Here is a 23,090-nt window from a genome sequence, read left to right on the forward strand (position 1 = left end):
AACACATTCCACGATTCTTCTCTTTCCGAACAGACTCTATGATACAATATAAAAATACACACCTGATAGCACTCATCCTCGCTAACAGAACTGCTCAGCGCCTGAAGATTATAAAGCAGCATCAGCACCTGCTCCAAGCAGTTCCTGTCTTCCACCGACCCAGCGTTCAAGATCATCTGCTCCAAATGCTCCTTCACCGGATTGCTCCTCAACGAGTCACTGGACTCGGAGGTGCGGTCGAGGATGTCCGCGAGGACCTGGGCCTTCGCGAAGTCTTCTTTAAAGTCGTCATGGGGGGTTGTGAGGTGGCGGCGTGGGTGGGGGGAGCTGGGGGCGGGGGATTTGTATCCGGAATCCATTCGCTTGAGCTCTGGGGACGCGGAGTCTTTGATGCGTGAGCCGGGGGACACGCAGCCTGAGTCGGAGTCCGTTAGGTTGTCCCTTGCCTGTGGGAGAAATTGATTCATTATTAGACATAGAAAAGGGTATAATCCAAATAGGCTCCTTAATAAGGAGTTCTTATAGGTTGTTTCACTTAAACATAAATCGAACTAGGGTGGAGTACGACTGGCTTAGAGCCTTAGAGTGAGTGCAGCCTTTACTTGTATTCCTGGAAGCCACATGGTCTTAATATGATCTAACTGAGCTGGTACTCTATGCAAAAGTCATCGCTTGTTTCTATATCTAGATAAAATAAGATCGCTCTATTATGATTCATAAATCATTTCCATAAGCAAAGAAAGCATACATGTTTACGAGGGAAAATATGTATACCTGAGATAAATAATATATAATTTACATCTCGTTAAGAAACTGCGTTGCGCCAATCTAGTGAACAAATGTATAGTTATTCACATCTTGTCCTTATCACAATGAAATAGGGTGTATAATGTTATTTTCTGGGTGGCACGTTGTAACGTTGGGCTCCAGTTGGTCGCAGTTTCGAATGAAAATTGCCGGAACTATCGCACTTCGTATCAGAGCTCATTACCATGAAGATAGAAGTCTCCGACTTCTGCGCTGAGCAAATTGGTATATGCAAAGTCAAGAATCCAAAATCAATTATTAAAGTCACTACACCGTATCAAAGTCGCCCGCCACGTCTGTCTGTTTGTGTGTTTGTTTGTATGTTCGCGATAAACTCAAAAACTACTGAACGGATTTTCATGCGGTTTTCACCTATTGATAGAGTGATTCTTAAGGAGGTTTAAGTGTAATAATATAAATAACAAAAGTACAGTCCTCTGGCAATTGTTGAGACAGTTGAACAATGTTTTTTTTAACTTATAGACGAGTTTAAAACGAGCTTAAGTATTTTTAAGTGCAGTTTTCAAACGAATCACATTCACCGGCCCAAACACGGATATCCTGTATGTTGATCCGTATTACGCTCATGACGTTTAAACGTCCGGTTCTTGACTCCTGACGCGCATTCATAATAATAAGTTATTATTTATAAGTAAATACTAATGAGCAGACATCGTAAATATATCATTCTTGGTGCAGCGGAGTGGTGTTAACGGAATTGGTACAGATAATTACAACTGAAATGGTAAATTTAGGTGAATATTACGTCATAATTACATAGAAGTTTCACGTTCAAAATAACACTTGAACTGCGTGGGCTATCAAAAGCGCTGCAGACTTTTCTTGGTCTCTATCAGTGCCCTGATTAGTTTGAGTACAAATTTTATAACAGCCTTAATACGCCGACAAAAGACCGCTAAAAGCAAAATTATGAACCGCACCTACATTCGTCAACTGTGCCTTTTTACTCATAAATAAATACTCGCATATCTACCGATAAAACTTGTTCTATTGCGCAGTTTTACACGCTCTATATGCCCTTCAGAGGGCATATCGCGAACCACTTTCGACGTGTTGCCTCGGGATCAAACTTACGTACTAATTTACAAGAGCAACAGAGAGGCAACACGTCGAACGTGGTTCGCGATAAGCTCTCAGATGAAGTGTTAAAAATGGAGTGCGAAGTGGCTAGGAGCGGAACACATTGCTAATCAGCGTTCTATCTTAATTGCCACATGCTAACTTAATTATCTAGACTCTAGACGACCTGTAAATGTGTTTATTAAGTAAACCATAGTAGTATAAGATAAAATTGTCTGTAGCTTAAAGTCATTCAGGGGAACACTATAACTGTAAAACTTGACAAATCAAGTCGTACCTGGCAGGCGGATTCGAACTTTAAGATACGTCAATTAATAGATCTAAAACGATATGGATTAGATGTGTCAGTTCAAAAATGACGTATTCGTTTGAAGAAACGTCACATTTGACACTGACATATCTAATCCATATCGTTTCTAGATCTATTAATTGACGTATCCTAAAGTTAGAATCGGGCCATAAGTAGGTACGAGTAAATGTAATGTAATATACAAAATCATCGCTTAAAAACCTAACCTCTCAGCTGTGCCTACAGAGACAACTTAAAATTACCTATTATTTTCCTCATAGCGTGCCCTACGCTTTCGATAATTATATGCAAAATTATGAAATTAAGTTTGATTAGATTCGATCTTAGATTACAAATACTGCCAGCATAACGTTACTGTACGCATTAGGTAAATCTACGTGCGGTCAACCATGTATGAACATACATGTAATAATTATGCGAGTATAAAATTCCGTTTATGTTGCCGACAATTAAAAGTAAGGTTAGCAGGAAGGGACTTTATTAGTTGACCGAGTTCCTTCATCCTTGTAAATACATTATATGTTTTATTGATCTGAATGCCTTTTATGTCGAAAGGTGGCCATAGGAGCTTTGCAAAGAAACAACGAATGCCTATATGATACTTAGTGTTGCTATAGTTCATTTTTTTAGCATTAGAAATAAGTTGCAAGAAGGTAAGCGATCTTGACATGTCTTTTAATTGAATAACGCTTTTTAAAAATCTAAAACTATTACTTATAAAAGCGGAAGAATATAAATGATCGTATTAGATTCATAATGGTTACATATTTGCCGTAACTTACTTTTAAAATGAGTTTTTCAATTAAAAGACACATCAAGATTGTTAACCTTATTTCAGATGCTAAAAAAATGAACTTTAGGTGAAAGTAAATCTGAAGAAGATGAAAATAGATGGATCTGTCTGTCAGATGAAGACCGTAGAGTCCTTTTCCGTGCTCCAACGGTCGAATTTGCGGCTACTATATTATTTTGCAAGACTTTATGGTACGTGTCTTTGTATTCCTTTATCTATGCTTGGAAATATTAGCAAAACAATTAAAAAATAATTGATTGTGAATTATATGATAGCTCTATGAGAAATTAAAGAAATTAAAAAAAGGGTGAAGTTGGCATTTTCTAGTACAAGAAACTCAGAAAGTATAATTTCACGGCTGAACACTTTTACTCCACATAAACCCCAGTTTCCCAAGAGCTTGATGACTCGATGGGCGATAAATCGATATGCGAAGCCTATAATTTAAAACAATAAACAGGTGGACTGCGATAAATCTACTAATTTATAGTGTTGCCATCCCACTGCACAAGATAATTTGATTTGCGAAAATATTTAACTTCCCATTTAGGTAAATATTCTTTACTTGACCCGCACTACCATTTACGATTGTTTTTAATGCATATCAGTTCTATGTGGGATTCATTGTTCCTTTGTAAAAATAATGGGTAGGTACTGTAGAAATGCAGTCTTAGTGCATTATGCAGTTTCTTGTACGTATAAATGTTAATTCAAGCATGCGCTTTGCATTGCAAACACTTAACACAATGATTTGAATAAAAACTTGTCTCCCACTAGGAAACATCAAGTAAGTATAACCATTGTAGATTGTATGTAGTAGCAACGCACAAATGACGATTTATTAGAGTAAATATGGGGACTTTGGGCTAGCAATATAGCTATTGGTGATGTTTGTTTCAGATAGGTACTTCATATTTTAGTGCTAGTGATGTTATGCTCATGCAGCTAGTCAGTAGGTATGCACAATGGTACCAGTCGGCCTAGCCAAAGTTACAATCGCTATCGCTTCGACAACGAAAAGCATTATGTCTCTCTATCACTCTTCCATGTTAGCGCGACAGTGACAGTTGCGTTTCGATCGCTACGGAGCGTAAGCGATTGGAATTTTGGCTACGCGGCCTGTTGTGCCTATTGGTTTTTGGGTTATACACAGATAAAAATGCTCACTCCTCCGAACGAATCGCTTATCTCTTTGCAATAAAGATTAAAAATGTTTATTTTATTAATTATGAATGGTACGCACAGCAAATGCGAGCAATGGGGGTGCACATTGCACAGAGCACAGGGCTATAACCGCGAAAATCGAAGTTCGCAAATTGCGGGCATTTTTCTGTGTCACTCTAATTACGCCTTCATTGGAGTAAAAGAGAAAGATCCCCGCAATTTGTGAATTTCGGTTTTCGCGGTAGCCCCTCAGATTTTTTAGCCGCATCAGACTGATGGGTGCGTTCTACATGTTCCAACTCCTTGAGCTTTTCCCGTACAATATCGAGAAAAGATTCCTTTGTTTGACATAATTATTGAAAGTCATTACCTATGTAATGATTGTCAGATTATCATTAGTCATAATTTTGATGCCGTTAACTTATAGAAATATAAATAGTTTATTCGTGGCAAAGAATTAACAGATAAAAAAAGAAACAGGATTTTCGTAAGGTCCTATCGACAGGTTCTGTTAGGTTAGGTTTGTTTTATGGCAATCCTGAAAAGTTACGCGTTGCTGAGAAAAACGAAATTATGACTAACGAAAATGCGGACAAACAATACATTATGACTTAAAAACTTTATGGGAAACAATAGAGACCCATTAAAGAGCCCTTTGGCTTACCTTAGAGGGGACTCTATCGTGTCTCAAATCAATTCGTTTTGGCAGCGAAAGTTGATTGACCGTCAAAATTATTAGGTAAGTTAATCTAATCCGATTCGGAGAGGACGTGAGTTTGATACGGGCCAAGAGTGAAAAGTACTTTGAATTTGCGCTCAAGATATCTTTTCACACAGTCTTTATGACGTTGGTACAAGGTTTAATTTGAAATGATTTAATTTGAGGTGCTATTATGAAAAATACTTGACCCCATCGCTAATCGAGCGCTCACCTTAAGTTACATGAACCCCGATTACGTTGATTTACTATCAGATCTCGAGTTGCTGCTTATACTGGTTTTTTCAGAGGCTAGTTCTCTTTGACTTAGTAACAACAATATCGAAAGACGCCGTATGGTTTTCACGTTTACAGTAGTATTACCCGAACCCTATTACAATCGCATAAGGCCTACAATTGATCAGTTCAGTTTTTGTTAGTACAGTGGATAAGACTACAAACTATTTAAGGTGTTAATTGAATTGGACACATCGTATCCCGGGTGGAGCGGAAGGAAGATGCATATTATGACGAACTCGTTAACACCTAATGTAATGACTAGAAGTGCTAAAACGGAATTCCTGACTATTACAATATTTACTTGTGTGTAAAAACTTTTGAAGACAGCGTCAAAATATCAATAGGTACATACAGACAGTATTTTTACGACGACGGTGTAATAAAATGTGCAAAAAGTTATGCAAACATTTTTGTAGTCATATTTAGCACTCATATAATTACTTAGTCATCATATTTATCACGTTCTCCTCTGAATATACCCAAAGCTCAAAGTTAAGGAGCATAATTGTTGCTTTTGTGCACAAAATTTGTTAACTTTCGACTTCACAAAAGAAAACTTTCGTTCGGAGGAGTGAACATATAAATTTATCTGTAACATATTTATTTATATAACCAAAAAAAACCTACTGACGAGCTGCATGTGCATACAACTATCACTACAATATGATATACCATACCTATCTAAAACGGTTGGAACAAACAACACCAATAGGTATATTGCTAGCTCATAGTCCCCATATTTAGATATGACATTAGAAATGCGAGGAACCTAAGAGCGGCCTTCGCGCACCATATAAGCAGCCGATCACGATTTTAGAAGTTCAAACCATTTTATATAACTGCTCCTATCGCTTTTATGACACCCGAATACGTCTTACTTGATTATATGCCTACGCAATGATGATCATAATATATTATTATTGTAGTTTTGGTGGGTTGGAAATGTATTGCTTTGCTTTGAACTGGGAGTGGTTCTCAAATTTCGATGACGGAGTTCTTTTTAGGGACCGTAGAAACAATGGCAAAAACGGAAACCTTATAGTTCCGTTATGCCCGTCTGTCCTTCACAGATTTACTTAAAAACTACCTACTCTACCTAGTTATATTCATATAATTTTGATGAAAGGTATCTTTTTTGTGAGCCGCTACATAATTTTGTAGTGAATTAATATAAAAGTTCATTTATGAGTGGTTTTTAGTCCTTACAAAACTTTCCGGACCGTGTACACTGTACCTACAGTTGACGTCAAATTAAGATATGTTTACATTATTCGCCTTATTACAAAGGAGTAAGGTGCAAAAGTGTAAACACATATTTGACATAGAGATTCTCAAAATATAATATGTTTTTCTACTAATAATTACTATCGTGGATGGAGTTTATATCAAGTACTTAGGTACTCTGTAAACAGAAATATTTTCTAAGAATGGCCGAATAATAGGACTTTTTTTTATTAAACATACATGATATCACCTATTACAATCATCATTTTATAGGAAAGACATTTAAGGACCTGTTGAGTTAAATGCATAATATAAATTATTTGAATGACAATAAAAACCCTTACTTTATTGCAAGGTCCGCAAGCAATAAGCATCCTCTCGATTTAATCCAATTTGTCACTTAAACTATTAAGCACATTTGGAACTGTTTAATACTGTACAATTTCACTCTTATCACAGTCCAATAAGGTGTCAAATCCAATGTCACTTTATTCACCAACTACTCAATTGCAGAACTAAAAACAAAAACAATCGTCCAAAATCAAATCCGTTTGAATTTCGAACGCATCACAGATAATCGCACGCGATTTTCTTTTGTTTTTCGCGACACCCAAATTCAATTTATTGCACGAATAAATTCTAATAAAGGTGTGTCTACACGTGCGCTGCTCGCCGCGATGCCTCGCTCACTAGCAACTAGTAAACAGTATGAAAGTGTGGGCGCCGGCCTTCTTCGCTCTCAGGGTTATGGAGTACACAGATAATACTCAATTTGTTCTAAGTATATTGTTATCGTTAGAATAGTGTTATGTATTACTTTAGGAAGTTTGTAAAGACGGAGATTTGCAACAATGATACTAGTAAAGTAAGTTGCTTAATGATCTTGCTTATGACTCAGAATAAAAGACTATATGAGTCGTAACATATTAGTAAGACGTTGGTAAACACATCATTTATATACTGTATGAATAAGTGTCGAATATACTCACTCAGTCAATAATATATTATGACATACGAGTAGGAATGATGGTGATTTTTTTATCGAGATACAGAATCGATAAAATGAAAATGCGACTTGGATAACATGAATTAATGTCCTAAGATTTATGTACTACTGGGTTAAATAAAGAGGAAATCTGAGCTAAACAGAAAAAACGTTAAGTCAAGAGTACGATTAGTAATCATGAAAACCTCTAGGTCACTTCCTGAAGTTTCATGTTCTGCATTTCTAACAAGATTTATTAATGAGTGACTCATTTTCCTATTTCGTTATTTGCCATTAGATCTACCTACTTGAGATATTATAATACATATTTATGACAGTATAAATTTACTACGACTTACCTTTTTACATGATACCATGATGAGAGAATCCACTCGTTATAACACGGTCATGGTATTTATTTAGTACAGTCGCATCGCAATATATAAACTCTTTTAAGCCCGCTTGATTTTCGACCGTTATAATCCTTCCTGTCGACTCTAACCGGATCCTCATCTACTAACTTTGTTCATCAATGTTTGACTATTTGTCTGCTTTAACTTATCCGACAGCGCGTCTAACTACAGCAGTGTGAACTCAGCTGATCGCGTGCATCCCACAGCAAACTCTGCTAGACGTCCAGCCACGCTGGCTCTCGCACAGTGCGGCCTAGCCAAGGTGACAATCGCTTGCGCATCGCCATCGAATCGCTTTGTGTCTCGCTATCACTTTAAAATTACTTAGTGTGACAGTGACAGTCGCGTTTCGTTCGCTACGGAGGATTAGCGATTGGAATGTTGTTAACGGGGCCTGGTCTTACCCCATATAGACCGCGGGCCAGCAGCAAATATGATCAATTGATCAGTCATCGCCTGCTTGATACTTTAGATACTATTATAAATTAAAAAATAGTCAGCCGGTTGTATCGCGGTGGAAAGACCGTCAGTTGATCACATGAACATGTAAAAAAAATATTTTTTCAGTCATCGCCTCCCGATTGATTCTTTGCAATTTTTTACACGTTTCGGTGGCTGCCATTCCTCAACCCACCAACGGAGCGGCAGCTGACGTCCATGAGGGATCATCATACAAAGCCGTCTGGTCGTGGCTCGTGGTGTAATTTGTCTCTAACCTAACCTCACCTTGTCCGGCAGCGCGTCCAGCTCCAGCAACCTGAACTCCATCAACTCCAGCTGGTCGCGCGCGTCCCGCAGCTGCTCGCCCAGCCGCGCGCACTCCCGCGCAGCCGAGGCCGCGCGCTCTTGCGCCGCGCGGCATTGCCCACATGACTGTTGACAATAAACATAATCATTTTTTTTTTCTGTGAGAATTACCTAATATTTAAAAAAATGGTTGTCTGTAAAATCGGTTTACGGACGATAATTTTGCGAGATAGCGTCATAAAAAAACGTGCCGTAATGTTACCATGGAGTTCTGTCCACAACATTACCATGGAGATCTGTCCACAACGTGACACTTTTTCGTGCTTGTTCATCGATATAAGACGTTATCACGTCAAAATAACGATAACATTTTTTCAGAGCATTGATGCCTATTCAACTGATGACTAAAAAGGTAACTTTGTTAACACAATGTGGGAAAGACCGGCATATAATAAGTTTTATTATTATTACTGAGAAGACCGGTATAGTAATTTTATTGTAATTCTATGGAAGATTTCTGGAATAAAACATTTTCATTTCATTTCATAGTCATAGGGCAAGAACTCTCGCATTCATATACGTATGTCGCTCAGACACAGTTCAAAAGGAATAGCTTCAGTCCTGCTCAAATAGGTCATAGCTGAACAAATGTAAGAGTTAAAGGCGGCAAAAGGGTTTATTTTATAACATTCTTGTTAGGTTGAACTTCATTGGCACGAGATTTAGTAGATGTATTATAAGTAACGAGAGATACTTTCAGAGCATTATTTGGATGTTTCACGCTAGACCGGGCGCTGCCCGAGCTTAGGCGTCCGACATGTAATTTTCCAAGACGGCCGATTGGTAATCACGTGGTGTTTTCCATAGAGAACGAAGCGCCGGAAGCTCCGGCCCGGCCCCGGCCCGGTCTAGCGTGTGTCATCCTTTATTCAACTGACGACTATGAAAGACGACTACGTAAATACCTAAGTGTGACTATTTTTTTTTCTGACAATAAGTCAACCTGGCTAAAACTACTATGTCAGAATTGTTTTCTTTGGCAAGGCCTTTTGTAATGGAAACTAGCGAATTGTGAAACTACTATGTTAAGCACATTGTATGCGATCGGTTATTGTCGGATGTAATAGTGGGAATTATTCCATTTCCTATTGAATTAATAAACTATGATAATCATTTCCGTAGAACAAATGGTTTGCATTGATATTACAGCAGACGTTAGCACGTTGATTAATTTTAGTGTTGTGTCGTACTGACTATTCGGTAACACGCAAATGAAGTTATGACTCCTCTACACGATGGGCCAGCGCCGGCCTCTCCAAGGGACGCAGCCATGCGTCCGAATGAGATAGCAATATCACTTGCTCCCTCTAGCGCATAAATGCGTCCCTTGGAGTTGCTGGCGCTGGCCCATCGTGTAGAGGAGCCATTAGACGCTTAATTTTCAAGTGGTAAGTACCTTCTTTCCTTGGAAATGCCGTCAAGTTAAAATATAATTTTATAAACATTAAGGCCCACTTGCACCATCCCACTAACCCGGGGTTAACCGGTTAAACCGTTAATCCAGTGTCAAATGTACTGGTAACCATGATAACTGCAGGTTTTACCAGTTAACCCCGGGTTAGAGAATGGTGCAAGTGGCCCTAAATAAAAAAGGTGGAAGGTAAAATAACTAAACTTACTACAGGAAGTTCCGAAACGTATCCTAAATTATGTTCATAAGTTGGTTAATAAAGAGATCCAGCATATCGGAATTCCTTTGTGCATATCTGCAGAATCTCATAATTACGACAGGCATCATCTCATCAATAGCATAATTTCACGAGCTTGTACTCGAGATGGCATTACAATAGGTGTGGCAGGCGCCTGCTTGCTAGAGATGACCTAACGCGACAAGCGATAATAGCTTTTACACCTTTGATATAAGGCTTCTCGCTTTGTCAATAAGATCAGCTGACATTTATGAGTATGAGAATCAAGGCCGGACGGATTCCTGAGATCCATGTCACTCGATTTTTATGTCAACACCGACATTTCAAGAGGATTGGCATTATGGGAATGTTGTAAACAAAGTTTGGAATGTCAACAATACTTATATTGTTATTGTAATTTACACCGGGATATGCAAATATTTCAACAAATATAAGGTAAATAGATATGTATTGACTATTGATATAAAGAACATGAGACTTTTAATCCGGAGATTGTGGGTTCAAACACCGGCCCATACCAATGAGAGTTTCGGAACTTATGTAAGTACGATATAATATATGTGTGTATGTATATGTATGTATATGTATGTATGTATATATCATTTGATACTTACCAGTTGCCACTCGGCGAAGGAAAACACAGTGAGGAAACCGGACTAATACAATAAGGCCTAGTTTCCCCTCTAGGCAGGCGTAGCTCACTCCGCGATTTCGTCGCTTTGCTACAGGTAGCTAAAAGTACATCCGCTCGACCCCAATTTTGGGGTTTGCCATAAGCCGCGCGTGGCGCTGTCGCCACCTACCGGCCATATCAGTGCTGATCGTGACAGACGCGTTTTGTTAGAGAGTGGGTCTTCTGTACCTAGATGAAAATGTTAGTCACTTTCGTATAAACGTCAAATTCTTGGGATTAGTTGCCAAGCGAACCTCAGGCTTCCATGAGCAGTGGCAAAAACCCGGGATAATCGAAGGAAAATGACGATTGACTATATAAAAACCTATGAAAAGGTATTTTCGCATTATGTGGCCTTTGGTGCAAAATTATGCCTCGATTTTGTAGGAAGAAACCCTGTGGGTTTTATTTGTGTCACTCCCTCCCCTAATGTAAGCGCACATCATTAAACGAAAATTGCTAGTCTAGACCTAGTATATTGGCAAAGCCATAAAAATAATCTAAGCCTTTATTGCTGAAACACGATGAGAAAGCGAGATAGACGAACTTCACCGATAAACCTGCCCTATTGTCTGCCAATCTTTTTATCTAATGCAAACACTACACTTCTGATTAGATAAGCAATCTATGCAATCAAATACGTTATCAGTAACGTCAGCTAGTCGGTACAGTATACTACAGATACATACCTATCACTAGGGCGTAGATTTACTTAGGTACTTATCAAAATAATTGAAATCATCTTTTTAACTGGTAGATAGAGAGGGCTTTATTTACAGTTTTTTCAGTCACAGCTCGTCGTCCTGAATGTGAAGGAAAGGCAAAATAACATAGTAAAACTTAAATCAATTGTAACATAAGAACAAATTCACTGTGCCTACCTATATTATTCACATTCGTTTTTTTTTTTAAAGAAGGTTAGTTATTAATATAACCTGAATATTTTCCTAACACCGAATGTTTATATAATATGTTCTACTGTAACTAACCTACATTACGTCACAAATCGGCTAAATATTATTCTGTTAAAGGCAATTTAAGTGAAACTCACATGTTCACCAAAAACAAAAGAATCCAAGCGAAGACAAATGAAAGCCCCTAAAGTACACAATTAAAGCTAACAAATACGATTGCCTAATCTCCTTCAGTAAAGTCTGTGCGTTAAATCTTATTTACATATCAGGATATTCAGGATATCCAAATACCGTAAGTGATCTAATATTACTGTTCTAAAATGACCTTTACGTGTTGTTGCATAAGATCCAATTTTCAGGAAGGAAGTAAGTTTCATAGTAGTTTTGGTAATGGTAATCCTTGATATGCGGATTTTACGCACGTGTCATTCTAAATCCGGCTTAGTGGAGGTGTTAGCAATAGCCATTTACCAGACACCATTTTTGGACTGGTAAGAGAAATATTAACACAAACCTGGAATTTTCAAATTTTAAGTATATCATGGGATTTGCTCCGGGTCGGCATTGAGTTACGTAATATAATATTGCTTGTATAAATATGTATATCAGGTGCAAGTGTGCTAAAGCAGAGATATGATTATCCCAAGGAAATTAAGGTCCAGTTTTTCCTATTTTAAACAAATATAAAATATTGACAGCCGATTTGAGGGCCAATTTCACAACCATCAGCACTATCTCACGCCCCACTATTCACTACTAGCTACATCCCACTGCAGTGCTAGGCAGAGGCCTCCTTTTTTTTGTCCTACTCTTACCCTAATAGCTGATTGTAGAGTTAGACGAAGAAAAGTCTGCAGCGAATTTGATAGCATACGCAGTGCGAGTGTTATATTAAACGTCAAACTTCTATGAAATCATACCGTATAAATGACACTTGAACTGCGTGGGCTATCAAAATCGTTGCAGAATTTTGGTCGAACTCTACCAGCTAGCCTATCATTATATTATTCATTTAGATGCATAGTTGGAAATGACTTATTCACTTGTCTTTTAAATTGTATTACATAAATAACATAGGTACCGACACGCAACTTGCACATAGTATAGCGGCTTTTAAATGGCATTACAACAAGAAAAGACTCGTGACCTGTCATATACACACGAAGGTCTTCCAGTTTCGGTATACAATACTAAGCATTTGAACTGTTCGCGTTGTATACCAGTCACTCGTATAGGTACTTAGGACAATAATAACTTTGTAACGGTTTGACCCATGATATTTAGAATATTACATAGGTATTATATTACAGAGGCTTAAGGTGCCCACAGATTGCCAGTTCGCCGGGCGATATCAGCCTGTCAGTTTTTCGGAACTACGAGTATCACCTTTTGGGTTTAACTGACGGGCCGATATCGTCCGGCGGACTGGTAATCAGTTATTTCCTTTCATCGTGCATGTAATTATTTAATACAAATTATTTAGTTGATTACATTGGATATTGAAGAAGAATAAGGAGCGAAGTCAAATGGCGTTCTAACAGTTTTAATCTTCTGTCGAAAGATAGCAGTAAATATACTGTGGTTACATAATTTACCATGACAGTAACTCTCTATACACTATTCTCTTTGGTTTAAACTGACGATGTGCTGCTATTAATTGCAGCGCCATCTATGTTTGTATTGTACCTACGTTTATCCTCATTAAAAGAAAAAAAAAACAATATCCTGAAAAACTCCATACTTTCCATCAAGTCATTAGAATGTAAGTCTTGTCTGTCAGCCATACTGACTCTAATGAGGTACCTAGAAAGCAAAATCACGCATTTCCATTTCTACCGGACACACTACCGCCGCATTTCTACATAACTGATAAGTAGCAATTTCCTTCGATTAACTATAAAAATCCGTTATTACAGAAAAAGTAAATATGTTTGCAATTTTCTACGTTATGTCGTTGGAGTAAGGGGAAAATTTGTTTACATGTTTATGATCGCGTCTGTCTGAAAGTCATAGATTACGCGCGTCCTACAGAAAGTATATTACGAATACATACTATTATTTAAATCTGTTATGCAGTTGCTTTGCGTCCCCGTCCAGTAGCGCCATTTAACTAGACCTTATAAAACAAAGTCCCCCATTGCGTCGGTTTCTCTGTATTTATTTGTATTTGCGATAAACTCAAAGACTGAACTGATTTTCACTCGGTTTTCACCTACGAATAGAGTGATTCTCGAGGAAGGTTTAGGTAGGTGTATAATTTGTTAAGGTTTTGTTTAACTCGTGCGAAGCGAAGCGTAAGTTTATTGAATACCAATTTTGATTTGCATTAATTTAACACGTTCAGTGCTGAAAACCCGCTTATCGGGTATTTTATGATTTCGTTCCAGGCCAGACAACCCAATAGTCGGAATCGTGGTATTACTGCTTTATATGACGAAATTGTTGTAGCTTGTAGCATGGCGCGGATGTCTTGTTTGTCTGGGTGGCAATGAATGTGTTAAAGTTGTATAAACACCACTAGGTAACCTAATTGTGGAATATTTGGCATGTTTATATTGTTTATCCTCGGAACTCAATTTTACGAGATAAATAAGTTTTTTTAATATACGTTGCAGATTGAGATTTAAAGATTCTTATATCACTACACCACTAATTTTACACCACTAAAAAAAAAAAATTAGTGGTCACTGGCAAAGTGGAAGGAAACAGACCTAGGGGCAGAAGCCCGATACGTTGGACTGACCAGGTTCGCACCACCCTCGACACCACAGTACACGACGCTCTTCACGAGGCAGCAGATAGAAGTGTGTGGCGCCGAGTGGTCCACACAAAACTATTTCGACGAGATGGTCACGACCCTCAGCATTGAGGAAACCGACGCGAGGAGGAGGATATCACTACACACTATGCAATGCACTCGCGCCAAATAAGTAGGTACTTTATGCTATAGAACCGCATGGCATGTCCTTGTCTGGAATCCTGTATGCCCCGTCTAGTTAGTAGGTGATCTATGATGGAAACATCAACTCCGTATTACCAATGGTAATAATTACTTTCGTTGTCATCACGCAATTATAAAGTCGGTTCACATGACACGTACGTTAAGTTAAGTTTACATGCATATTGATAAGTGTAATAGAGGCTTTTATACTTTGCTGTGATTACTTCTTATGGTAATGTGTTGCGGTCCATTTATTGAATCGTGTATTAGCGGAGTAGATAATACGAACAATTTTTAATCAGAATGAATTAAAGTTGTTGAAATGAATGAATGAATAGGAAAGAATTATTATTTATTGCTACACATACACAAAGAAGACATATTTACAAGACCTTCGGCGCGATTCGAACTTTACTACGCGATTCGAACATTCACTAGATATGAAATAGTAAAGATATGTGACGTTCCACGGCAAAAGGTACCTTATGGCAGCTGGCGCTTAAGCTTATTATTAACGCCGCTCCAATATTCAGTCGGGGTAATGGTACCTTTCGCCGTGGAACGTCACATATCTTTACTATATCTTATCTAGCGCATCTCTAATTCATTTCACGAATCGCGCCGCTTATATGCCTTACCTACTAATATGTTAAAAATCAGAAATTATTTATTTGCGTTGATACAGTAATGGGGACATACATACATACTCATAAATACGTTTATGAGTTACATTACAAGAAAGCCATATAAAATATTGAAAAAATGTCACCAAGTCACCAGCTACAGTTAAGGCAACCAGAATTTGCTTGCAGATAAACAATAGTAGTAGTGTTTCTTGAGAAACAATACCTGTAAACAACGCGTCTCCAATGTCTCCATCCTTGAGGATACAATACAAAGTGGAGTGACCACTATTATGGGATATTCTGTGCTCACGGTGACCACCTAGGTACCGTACTTACAAACAGACATATGTATATGTACAGACAATTACGTCATTTACATCATAATCTGACACCCACATTATGATATAAAAGGACTCATGACACAGGCCGAGTGGCTGAGTGAACAGAAATAGCTTTTTAAAATAGTCAAACGCGAACATCAATCATCAATACAAAACATACCTGTCACTAAAGTCTATAAATATTTGATTCGTGTTATAAGCACAACAATAAAAAACTACCTGTTGCAAGTTGCTAATATTTTCCTCATAGACCCATGTTTACTTTTTATAAAAATAACACAAATCGGCACTGCTTTGAAAAAATCTCGTAAATATGTCACACTCAAAGTTGAAAGATAGTTACTCCGTATGCATCACATACATAAATACTTTATTTCTATATTAATGACAGAAGAAGTTACGAGTTATTTTCAAAGTAGTACCGAAATGCCGCCATCAAACAATGAGCTTAGCAGAAAAATAAAAGCGCCTGAATAAAATGGACTAGCAACAGATACTCACCCACATATCGGTGAGCGGTTGCGGCGAGAGGGAGGCCGGCGCGGACGAAACCGCCGAGTCTGCCGGGGGAGCCTCCTACGAAACAAAAGCATTTACGTAATTAAACTAATAAAGGTAATTAATATGTGGTATTTTAGATATCTTACTAAATATGCATGTTATTACAAATTAAAAATTTTGTGATTTGATATCAAACACAATTCAATCTTGTAAGGTTTCTCGTTAGACGCTCGGAAGACCAATTAAGAGGTAATGCCATAAAAATACAAAAACTTGTAAAAAACAAGTGCCTACGTCAATTCTTGGGATTAGTTGTCAAGGGGACCCCAGGCTCAGGCTCTCATGAGCCGTGGCAAAAATGCCGGGATAACGCGAGGAAGAAGAAGAGGTCATGTCATGCCACAAAAACTTTATAAGTGTTGTAGCTTTTGGCCTTCTTGTCTAGTCTAATAACAGATTTACACTATTTACTCACCCTATAAAATGTTTCTTTTCTGTGTTGTATGTCCGTTTTCAAATCTTCACGGTCACTGTTCTCTTTACTCTGTAACAAAACAAAAAATAAATTTAACATCGAAAAACAAACGTCATCACATCCATGGTTTTTATACACATTTTAAAACATAGTGATATCGTGATATTAACACATTCACTGCCAGGGGGCGTGGCCTAGGAACAAACTTGTATGACGGTGAACCCACATGTGCGTTGGGGGCAGTGAATGTGTTAATGAATCAATCACATGTCATTGTGATATTTTCAGTAAAGATGATAATTTCATGTTGTTAGTTAATTATAAGTTAGTTGATTACTAATTTCAAGCTCTCTCACAGTTTAAGTTTTTCTTGTATAGTTCGTTTTTTTAGCATTAGAAAGAACTCCACAGAAGCAAGCGTGCAGTTTTTATCAGGCTCTTTAATTGTTAATAATTATTAAATTATCTAATGTAGCATGGTCAACACATATAATTTACTTCAAATTATTACCGCTAAAAGTGCCGGATTTGGAACCACAAGCGAACTTCTGCGAAGTTCTTTCTAATGCTAAAAAAAACGGACTATAATAATAAGTTAGTTGGTTACTAATTTCAAGCTCTCTCACAGTTTAAGTTTTTCTTGTAGCTAGCCCAATAAGTCATACAATAAAAACGTGCGAATCATTATAAAAAACCGTTAATTAAAAGCAAAAGTAAAACAAACTAACAATAAGAAGTTTATTCAAAAGCAAGTATTTCACTATACCTTAAGTCGACCACTGACTAACAGTCCGCCGGACGACATCGGCCGCTCAGTTGTTCGGAACTGTCAAATTTTTGTTCTAACTGACAGGCCGATACCGTCCGGCGGCCTGTTAGTCAGTGGTCGGCTTTAATTAGCAAACTAACGAAAGCAAAAACTAGAGCTGCCAGTATGTACATGAACTAGCGAAAGTCGATAGAAAGCTCGAGTTATCGACTTATCGCAAACGGATCGATCGAGATGTACATCGAAGATGGCTTCGTTTGATCTTGCCCATGTCCGATTTAATGAGCATGCTGAATAAATTATTGTAAAAAATCGTGACTCGGTAAACTGTACTTTTCATTTCATTAGTAGTTCGTTTTTAGGGTTCCGTACCCAAAGGGTAAAACGGGACCCTATTACTAAGACTTCGCTGTCCGTCCGTCCGTCCGTCCGTCCGTCCGTCCGTCCGTCTGTCACCAGGCTGTATCTCACGAACCGTGATAGCTAGACAGTTGAAATTTTCACAGAGTTGCCGCTATAACAAGAAATACTAAAAACAGAATAAAATAAAGATTTAAATGGGGCTCCCATACAACAAACGTGATTTTTGACCAAAGTTAAGCAACGTCGGGAGTGGGTCAGTACTTGGATGGGTGACCGTTTTTTTTTTGCTTTTTTTCGTTTTTTTTTTGCATTATGGTACGGAACCCTTCGTGCGCGAGTCCGACTCGCACTTGCCCGGTTTTTAATATTGCGAGGTTAACGTGCATAACTTAAGTGAAAACTTAATTAGTCAAACGATCGATTTAGCTTCAGCCAAGTATTTCATCATACTTGTAGGCTATGACGCTCATACTAGTAGTGCTCTTCGGCGTATTTTTTTTTTATAAAACCCCAGATTTTGAGTTGTAGCGCTACTAAATTATACTAAGTAGGTACTATACTCGGTATATTGTGATGAACATAAGTAATAGTAGAATTAGGTAATTGAAACAGACAGTCCCTCTGGCTGTCAAACTGTTGGAATTAGAAGGCCATTGAAATAATTATTCAGTGTTAATTAATACTCGTATTAATCTTATGTTTGTATTTTATATCCGAAGCTTGCATTTGCAGCAAGTTTATGATCATAGATTAATTTATCTGAAGCACTATTTATACATAATCAAGGTATATGAGATCCTTAAAATAACCGATTGAATAACTAAGTAAACTGTTGTACTAAGCGTGTGCACAATATATTGCACTATTGTTCTACAATTTATTGTTCTGAACTTTAAAGCCTAACCGGACTTGTAGTTCAAACATGTAGCAACTAGGGGCCCGATTCGGATTATGAAATAGACATCTATTAGACATCTTTTAGACATCACCAAGATACGATAACGATATGTTTAAGATCTAAGCTGTCAAATTTGACATTTGCGCGATTCTGGAGATACTCTTGAACGATTTCCACAGGATATGACTTAGAGATCCAATTAACATCTAATAGATATCTTACTCTATCTAACGTAAAAGTGACATTGGTTGCCCGAATTGCGCTGCAAAAGAGAACTAGTTGATATCTAAACTATAACGTATCTAGAATGGATCTAGAACGTGTCGTCTCTTGTGAATATCTTGAAGTTCGAATACGGCAGTAGGTATAAATTCTAGCTAAGTTTGGAGTTAGTAACAACAGGAACTGAACACGGGCTGAACAATGCGGATACAGTCCTAAACACATTTCGTATCAAAAACTTGTAAATTACTCGTTTTTAGTTCGCTAGTGCTGTGCAATCGTCGATAAAATGGTCGATAAGCAGTGTATTGATTGTGTTAAGGTCATGTGGGGTAAGACAAACATATTTTTCTTGGGGTAAGATAAACTGTATGCCGAAAGTCCTTCTACGTAAGTATCTTTAAGTTAATTTTATTTATGCATTAGTTTGATATTTATTATCATTTCATTTCGTTTTTAATATCTCTAACTTTTTATTTTCTTTACCTACAAGTGTTTCTTTTGCCCCAATGTTTCTATTATTATACCATCAAACAAAAACAATATACCTATATATTAAATATATTACGTTGTAGTTTTACAACCTAGTTAACAAAACTATTTCTTTCGGGAAATACAGTTTTCAGATAAAAGTTTTATTATTAAAATAGAGTGATAGAACTGAACATTATAGGCCTTACATCTATTAATATTTTCATAAATATTAATTATATTTGTGTGTGTAGGTACCTATTTCTAAACCCATTTTGTAATGACGATTGTTATATTTCTCGTTCAACCATAATATGTTAAAACATTCAACATGTGGCAACTACCCTATTTATGGTTATCGAGATTGAATTTGATACAGTGCAAGTAACCAAATTTATGCTGTAACTGTATCGTTAAATGACGCCTTTTTCAATCTCCATACTGATTTATAGACAACGATTAGCTTTGGTGGCCGGTCATAAATTATACGGTCAAATTTCGTAACATTTACCGTATTACAAGCCCTTTAGCATAATGTTATGACTGTGTTTGTAATAGAACTGTAATATAACAATGTAATATTTGTTACATCATATGACAATAGGTGGGCAGAGAAGAGACCATGTTTGGGTCACCGATTCTGATATTAGTTTCTAGAGTCTGTGCGAAAAGAGAAGAGTCGTGAAATATATGGGACCCAATACATTCTACGACTTCTCTCTTTCTGCACAAACTCTATCTATTACAATAATTGAATCTACCTAGGTAAATATTTTGCCTTTGTACGTTTATCATATGTATGTCGGCGGCCAATCGTGAGATCAGGCATATCGTGAAATTCCTAGGCATTTGACGACTGGTCTGGCCTAGTGGGTAGTGACACTGCCTATAAAGCCGATGGTCCCGGGTTCGAATCCTGGTAAGGGCATTTATTTGTATGATGATACAGATATTTGTTCCTGAGTCATGTTTGTTTTCTATGTATTTAAATATTTATATATATATTATATATATCGTTGTCTGAGTACCCACAACACAAGCTTTCATCAGCTTACCGTGGGGCTTTATTAGTCAATTTGTGTAAAAAATGTCCTATAATATTTATTTATTATTTATTTATTTATTTTATATCGTGAAACATGAAAATCTTTTAGTCGTTCCCTGAGTCGACGGGCTCCTATTTCTGGGCAGCTTGCCCTTCGGGCATCTGAAGCAACCTAACGAACCTATCCTAACTATATATTGGTTTAATGTGACTATCGTCAAAACATTACACAGGAACATTACAATCTGCCTGATCTTACGATCGGCCGCCGACATGTATAGAAATCGTTTCTGAGAAACAAATGCAAAAGTAATACGAGTATGTACAAATTATTGTTTATTTGAAAACAAAGCGTTAGCGTTAATTGACTGTTTGATTGAAAGCGTTCTTGATTGCAGGAAAGGTGAAAAGGCTAAGAAAAAATCGTGCCCCCGAGTTTTGCAGCACAACTAGATGGCGCTAAACACTAGAGCCACGAATTATTGTTAAACTTTAGCAGCTCTACCAATAATAATATTTATTTAACAGATGATTTACTTCAACATAAATTGTTTTATGGATAACTGCCATTTCTTCGAATTATAAACGAACATTTACAAAGAATTTAGAAACAATATTTCAGGCTAGATCTAATAAATCCGCACAAAGTTCAAATTACAACAAACAAGATATCATAATTAAAGTGTCGGCCGGCGCTACCAAGGAAACAAATTACTAGATCTAATCTAGACTACCCACTATTCCTTAGTATACCTAGGTCCAGGCGAGTCTAATGTTCAAGGACCAGTGCTAGTGTGAGCTGGAGAAGTTCTAATTGTGATATAGCTCGAGCGAGATGCAGCTATGTACTAGAGTGGGATGGTAATACCTACCTTTATTACTAAAAAGTCAATATAGCATGCTATAGCAGATAGGTGATTTTTAGGGTTCCGTACCCAAAGGGTAAAAACCCTAGCGACCCTATTACTAAGACTCCACTGTCCGTCTGTCTGTTTGTCCGTCTGTCTGTCACCAGGCTGTACCTCATGAACCGTGATAACTAGACAGTTGAAATTTTCACAGATTATGTATTTCTGTTGCCGCTATATCAAAACATACTAAAAAGTAGGATCCCTCGGTAAGCGAATCCGACTCGCACTTATTCGGTTTTTAGTTTTTTCAGAATTGCGATCGATCGTGATAGTACTGGAACCACGGGTAATTGAAATTAGCAATTTCTTAGACGTTTATTGACTTAGTTATATTTTTTAAAAGTGCGATTTGAACACATAAACTAAAGTCTTAACATTCTCAATCTAAACCATTTCTATTGTCATTAATTGGCTAATGCGTGACCATATATATTTACCAACGTAGAAACTGCTAAAGCTAAAGCTGCATATTAAGGATGACTCACGTTAGACCGGGCCGTGTCCGGGCCGGAGCTTCCGGAGCTTACTTTTCTATGACATGACACGTGATGCTTTCCATAGAAAACGATGCGTCGGCAGCTCCGGCCTGGACACGGCCCGGTCTAACGTGAGTCATCCTTATCTTTATTTTGTTGCGGTCATTCTGCCGTATTCGAACTTCAAGATATTCACAAGAGACGACATGTACTAGATCCATTCTAGATACGTTATAGTTTAGATATCAACTAGTTCTCTCTTGCAGCGCAATTCGGGCAACCAATGTCACTTTTACGTTAGATAGAGTAAGATATTATTAGATGTGAATTGGATCTCTAAGTCATATCCTGTGGAAATCGTTCAAGAGTATCTCCAGAATCGCGCAAATGTCAAATTTGACAGGTTAGATCTTAAACATATCGTTATATTATAGTATCTTGGTGATGTCTAAAAGATATCTAATAGATGTCTATTTCAAAATCCGAATCGGGCCCATTATTTGACAGTTGCCCTCAACGTTGCAAACGCTAAGCAGCGCTGCCATCGTGCACGGCCCCAATTCGCTTCGCGTCGAACCTCGGCTAGCTGTAGGAATAGCCCTGTGCCCTGTCCTATAAACCAGCGTATAAGTTATAGCGCATAGAATTAGATATATAGACGAATTACAGTAATGTCCAGCGGGGCATGGGAACTGGGGCAGCTGTCGGCTGCACAAACAGCCGCAGGACTGCAAGGACAACGCGGTTCCATAATTAAACCAGTATTGTGAGTCAAATTCAATACCCACACTGTATATTTAGGTACCTAAGTACTTAAATAAAAGTAAACAAATAATTTATACATTTTCGGGTAGCTATAACATTTATTGACTAACCAACCAAATACAAAACCACCTGAATCTGTCACTGAACGACCTGACTTTAACCTACATTATTTGATCATGTAATGTTTTCATTTACCCTCAACTCTTACTCTCTTATTTATTTCGTTTACTCTTTTTTAAATACCTAAAGATACAGACTATACACTCAAGGGAAAGGAAAATGGGTCATTTTGAATAGAAAGTTGTATGAAAGTAACCCATTCGATGACTTAAAACTGGATTAAGAAAGGAAAAAAGTAGGTACAGTCACCTGCAAAAATAATTATGTTACTCTTCGAAGGCCGCAAAAATATCTGACACGATCTTATTTGTAGAGCCATAAGAGCGTGT

At 37.6% G+C, this 23,090-nt stretch overlaps 1 protein-coding gene across 2 annotated transcripts in view; it reads right to left on the minus strand.

Moving 5' to 3' along the window:
• LOC134668064 (myosin-4-like) overlaps positions 1-23,090 on the minus strand; it is a 171,431-nt gene that overhangs the window by 14,083 nt on the left and 134,258 nt on the right. For both annotated transcript variants that reach the window (XM_063525523.1, XM_063525524.1), the window contains 4 exons: positions 16,722-16,790; positions 16,247-16,321; positions 8,521-8,667; positions 63-446 (listed from right to left, as the gene is read on the minus strand). In XM_063525523.1, the coding sequence (XP_063381593.1) occupies positions 63-446; positions 8,521-8,667; positions 16,247-16,321; positions 16,722-16,790 (675 nt within the window). The remainder of the gene's footprint in view (positions 1-62; positions 447-8,520; positions 8,668-16,246; positions 16,322-16,721; positions 16,791-23,090) is intronic.

The sequence above is a fragment of the Cydia fagiglandana genome, chromosome 10 (assembly GCF_963556715.1).
Source record: "Cydia fagiglandana chromosome 10, ilCydFagi1.1, whole genome shotgun sequence".
Taxonomy (NCBI): Eukaryota; Metazoa; Arthropoda; class Insecta; order Lepidoptera; family Tortricidae; genus Cydia; species Cydia fagiglandana.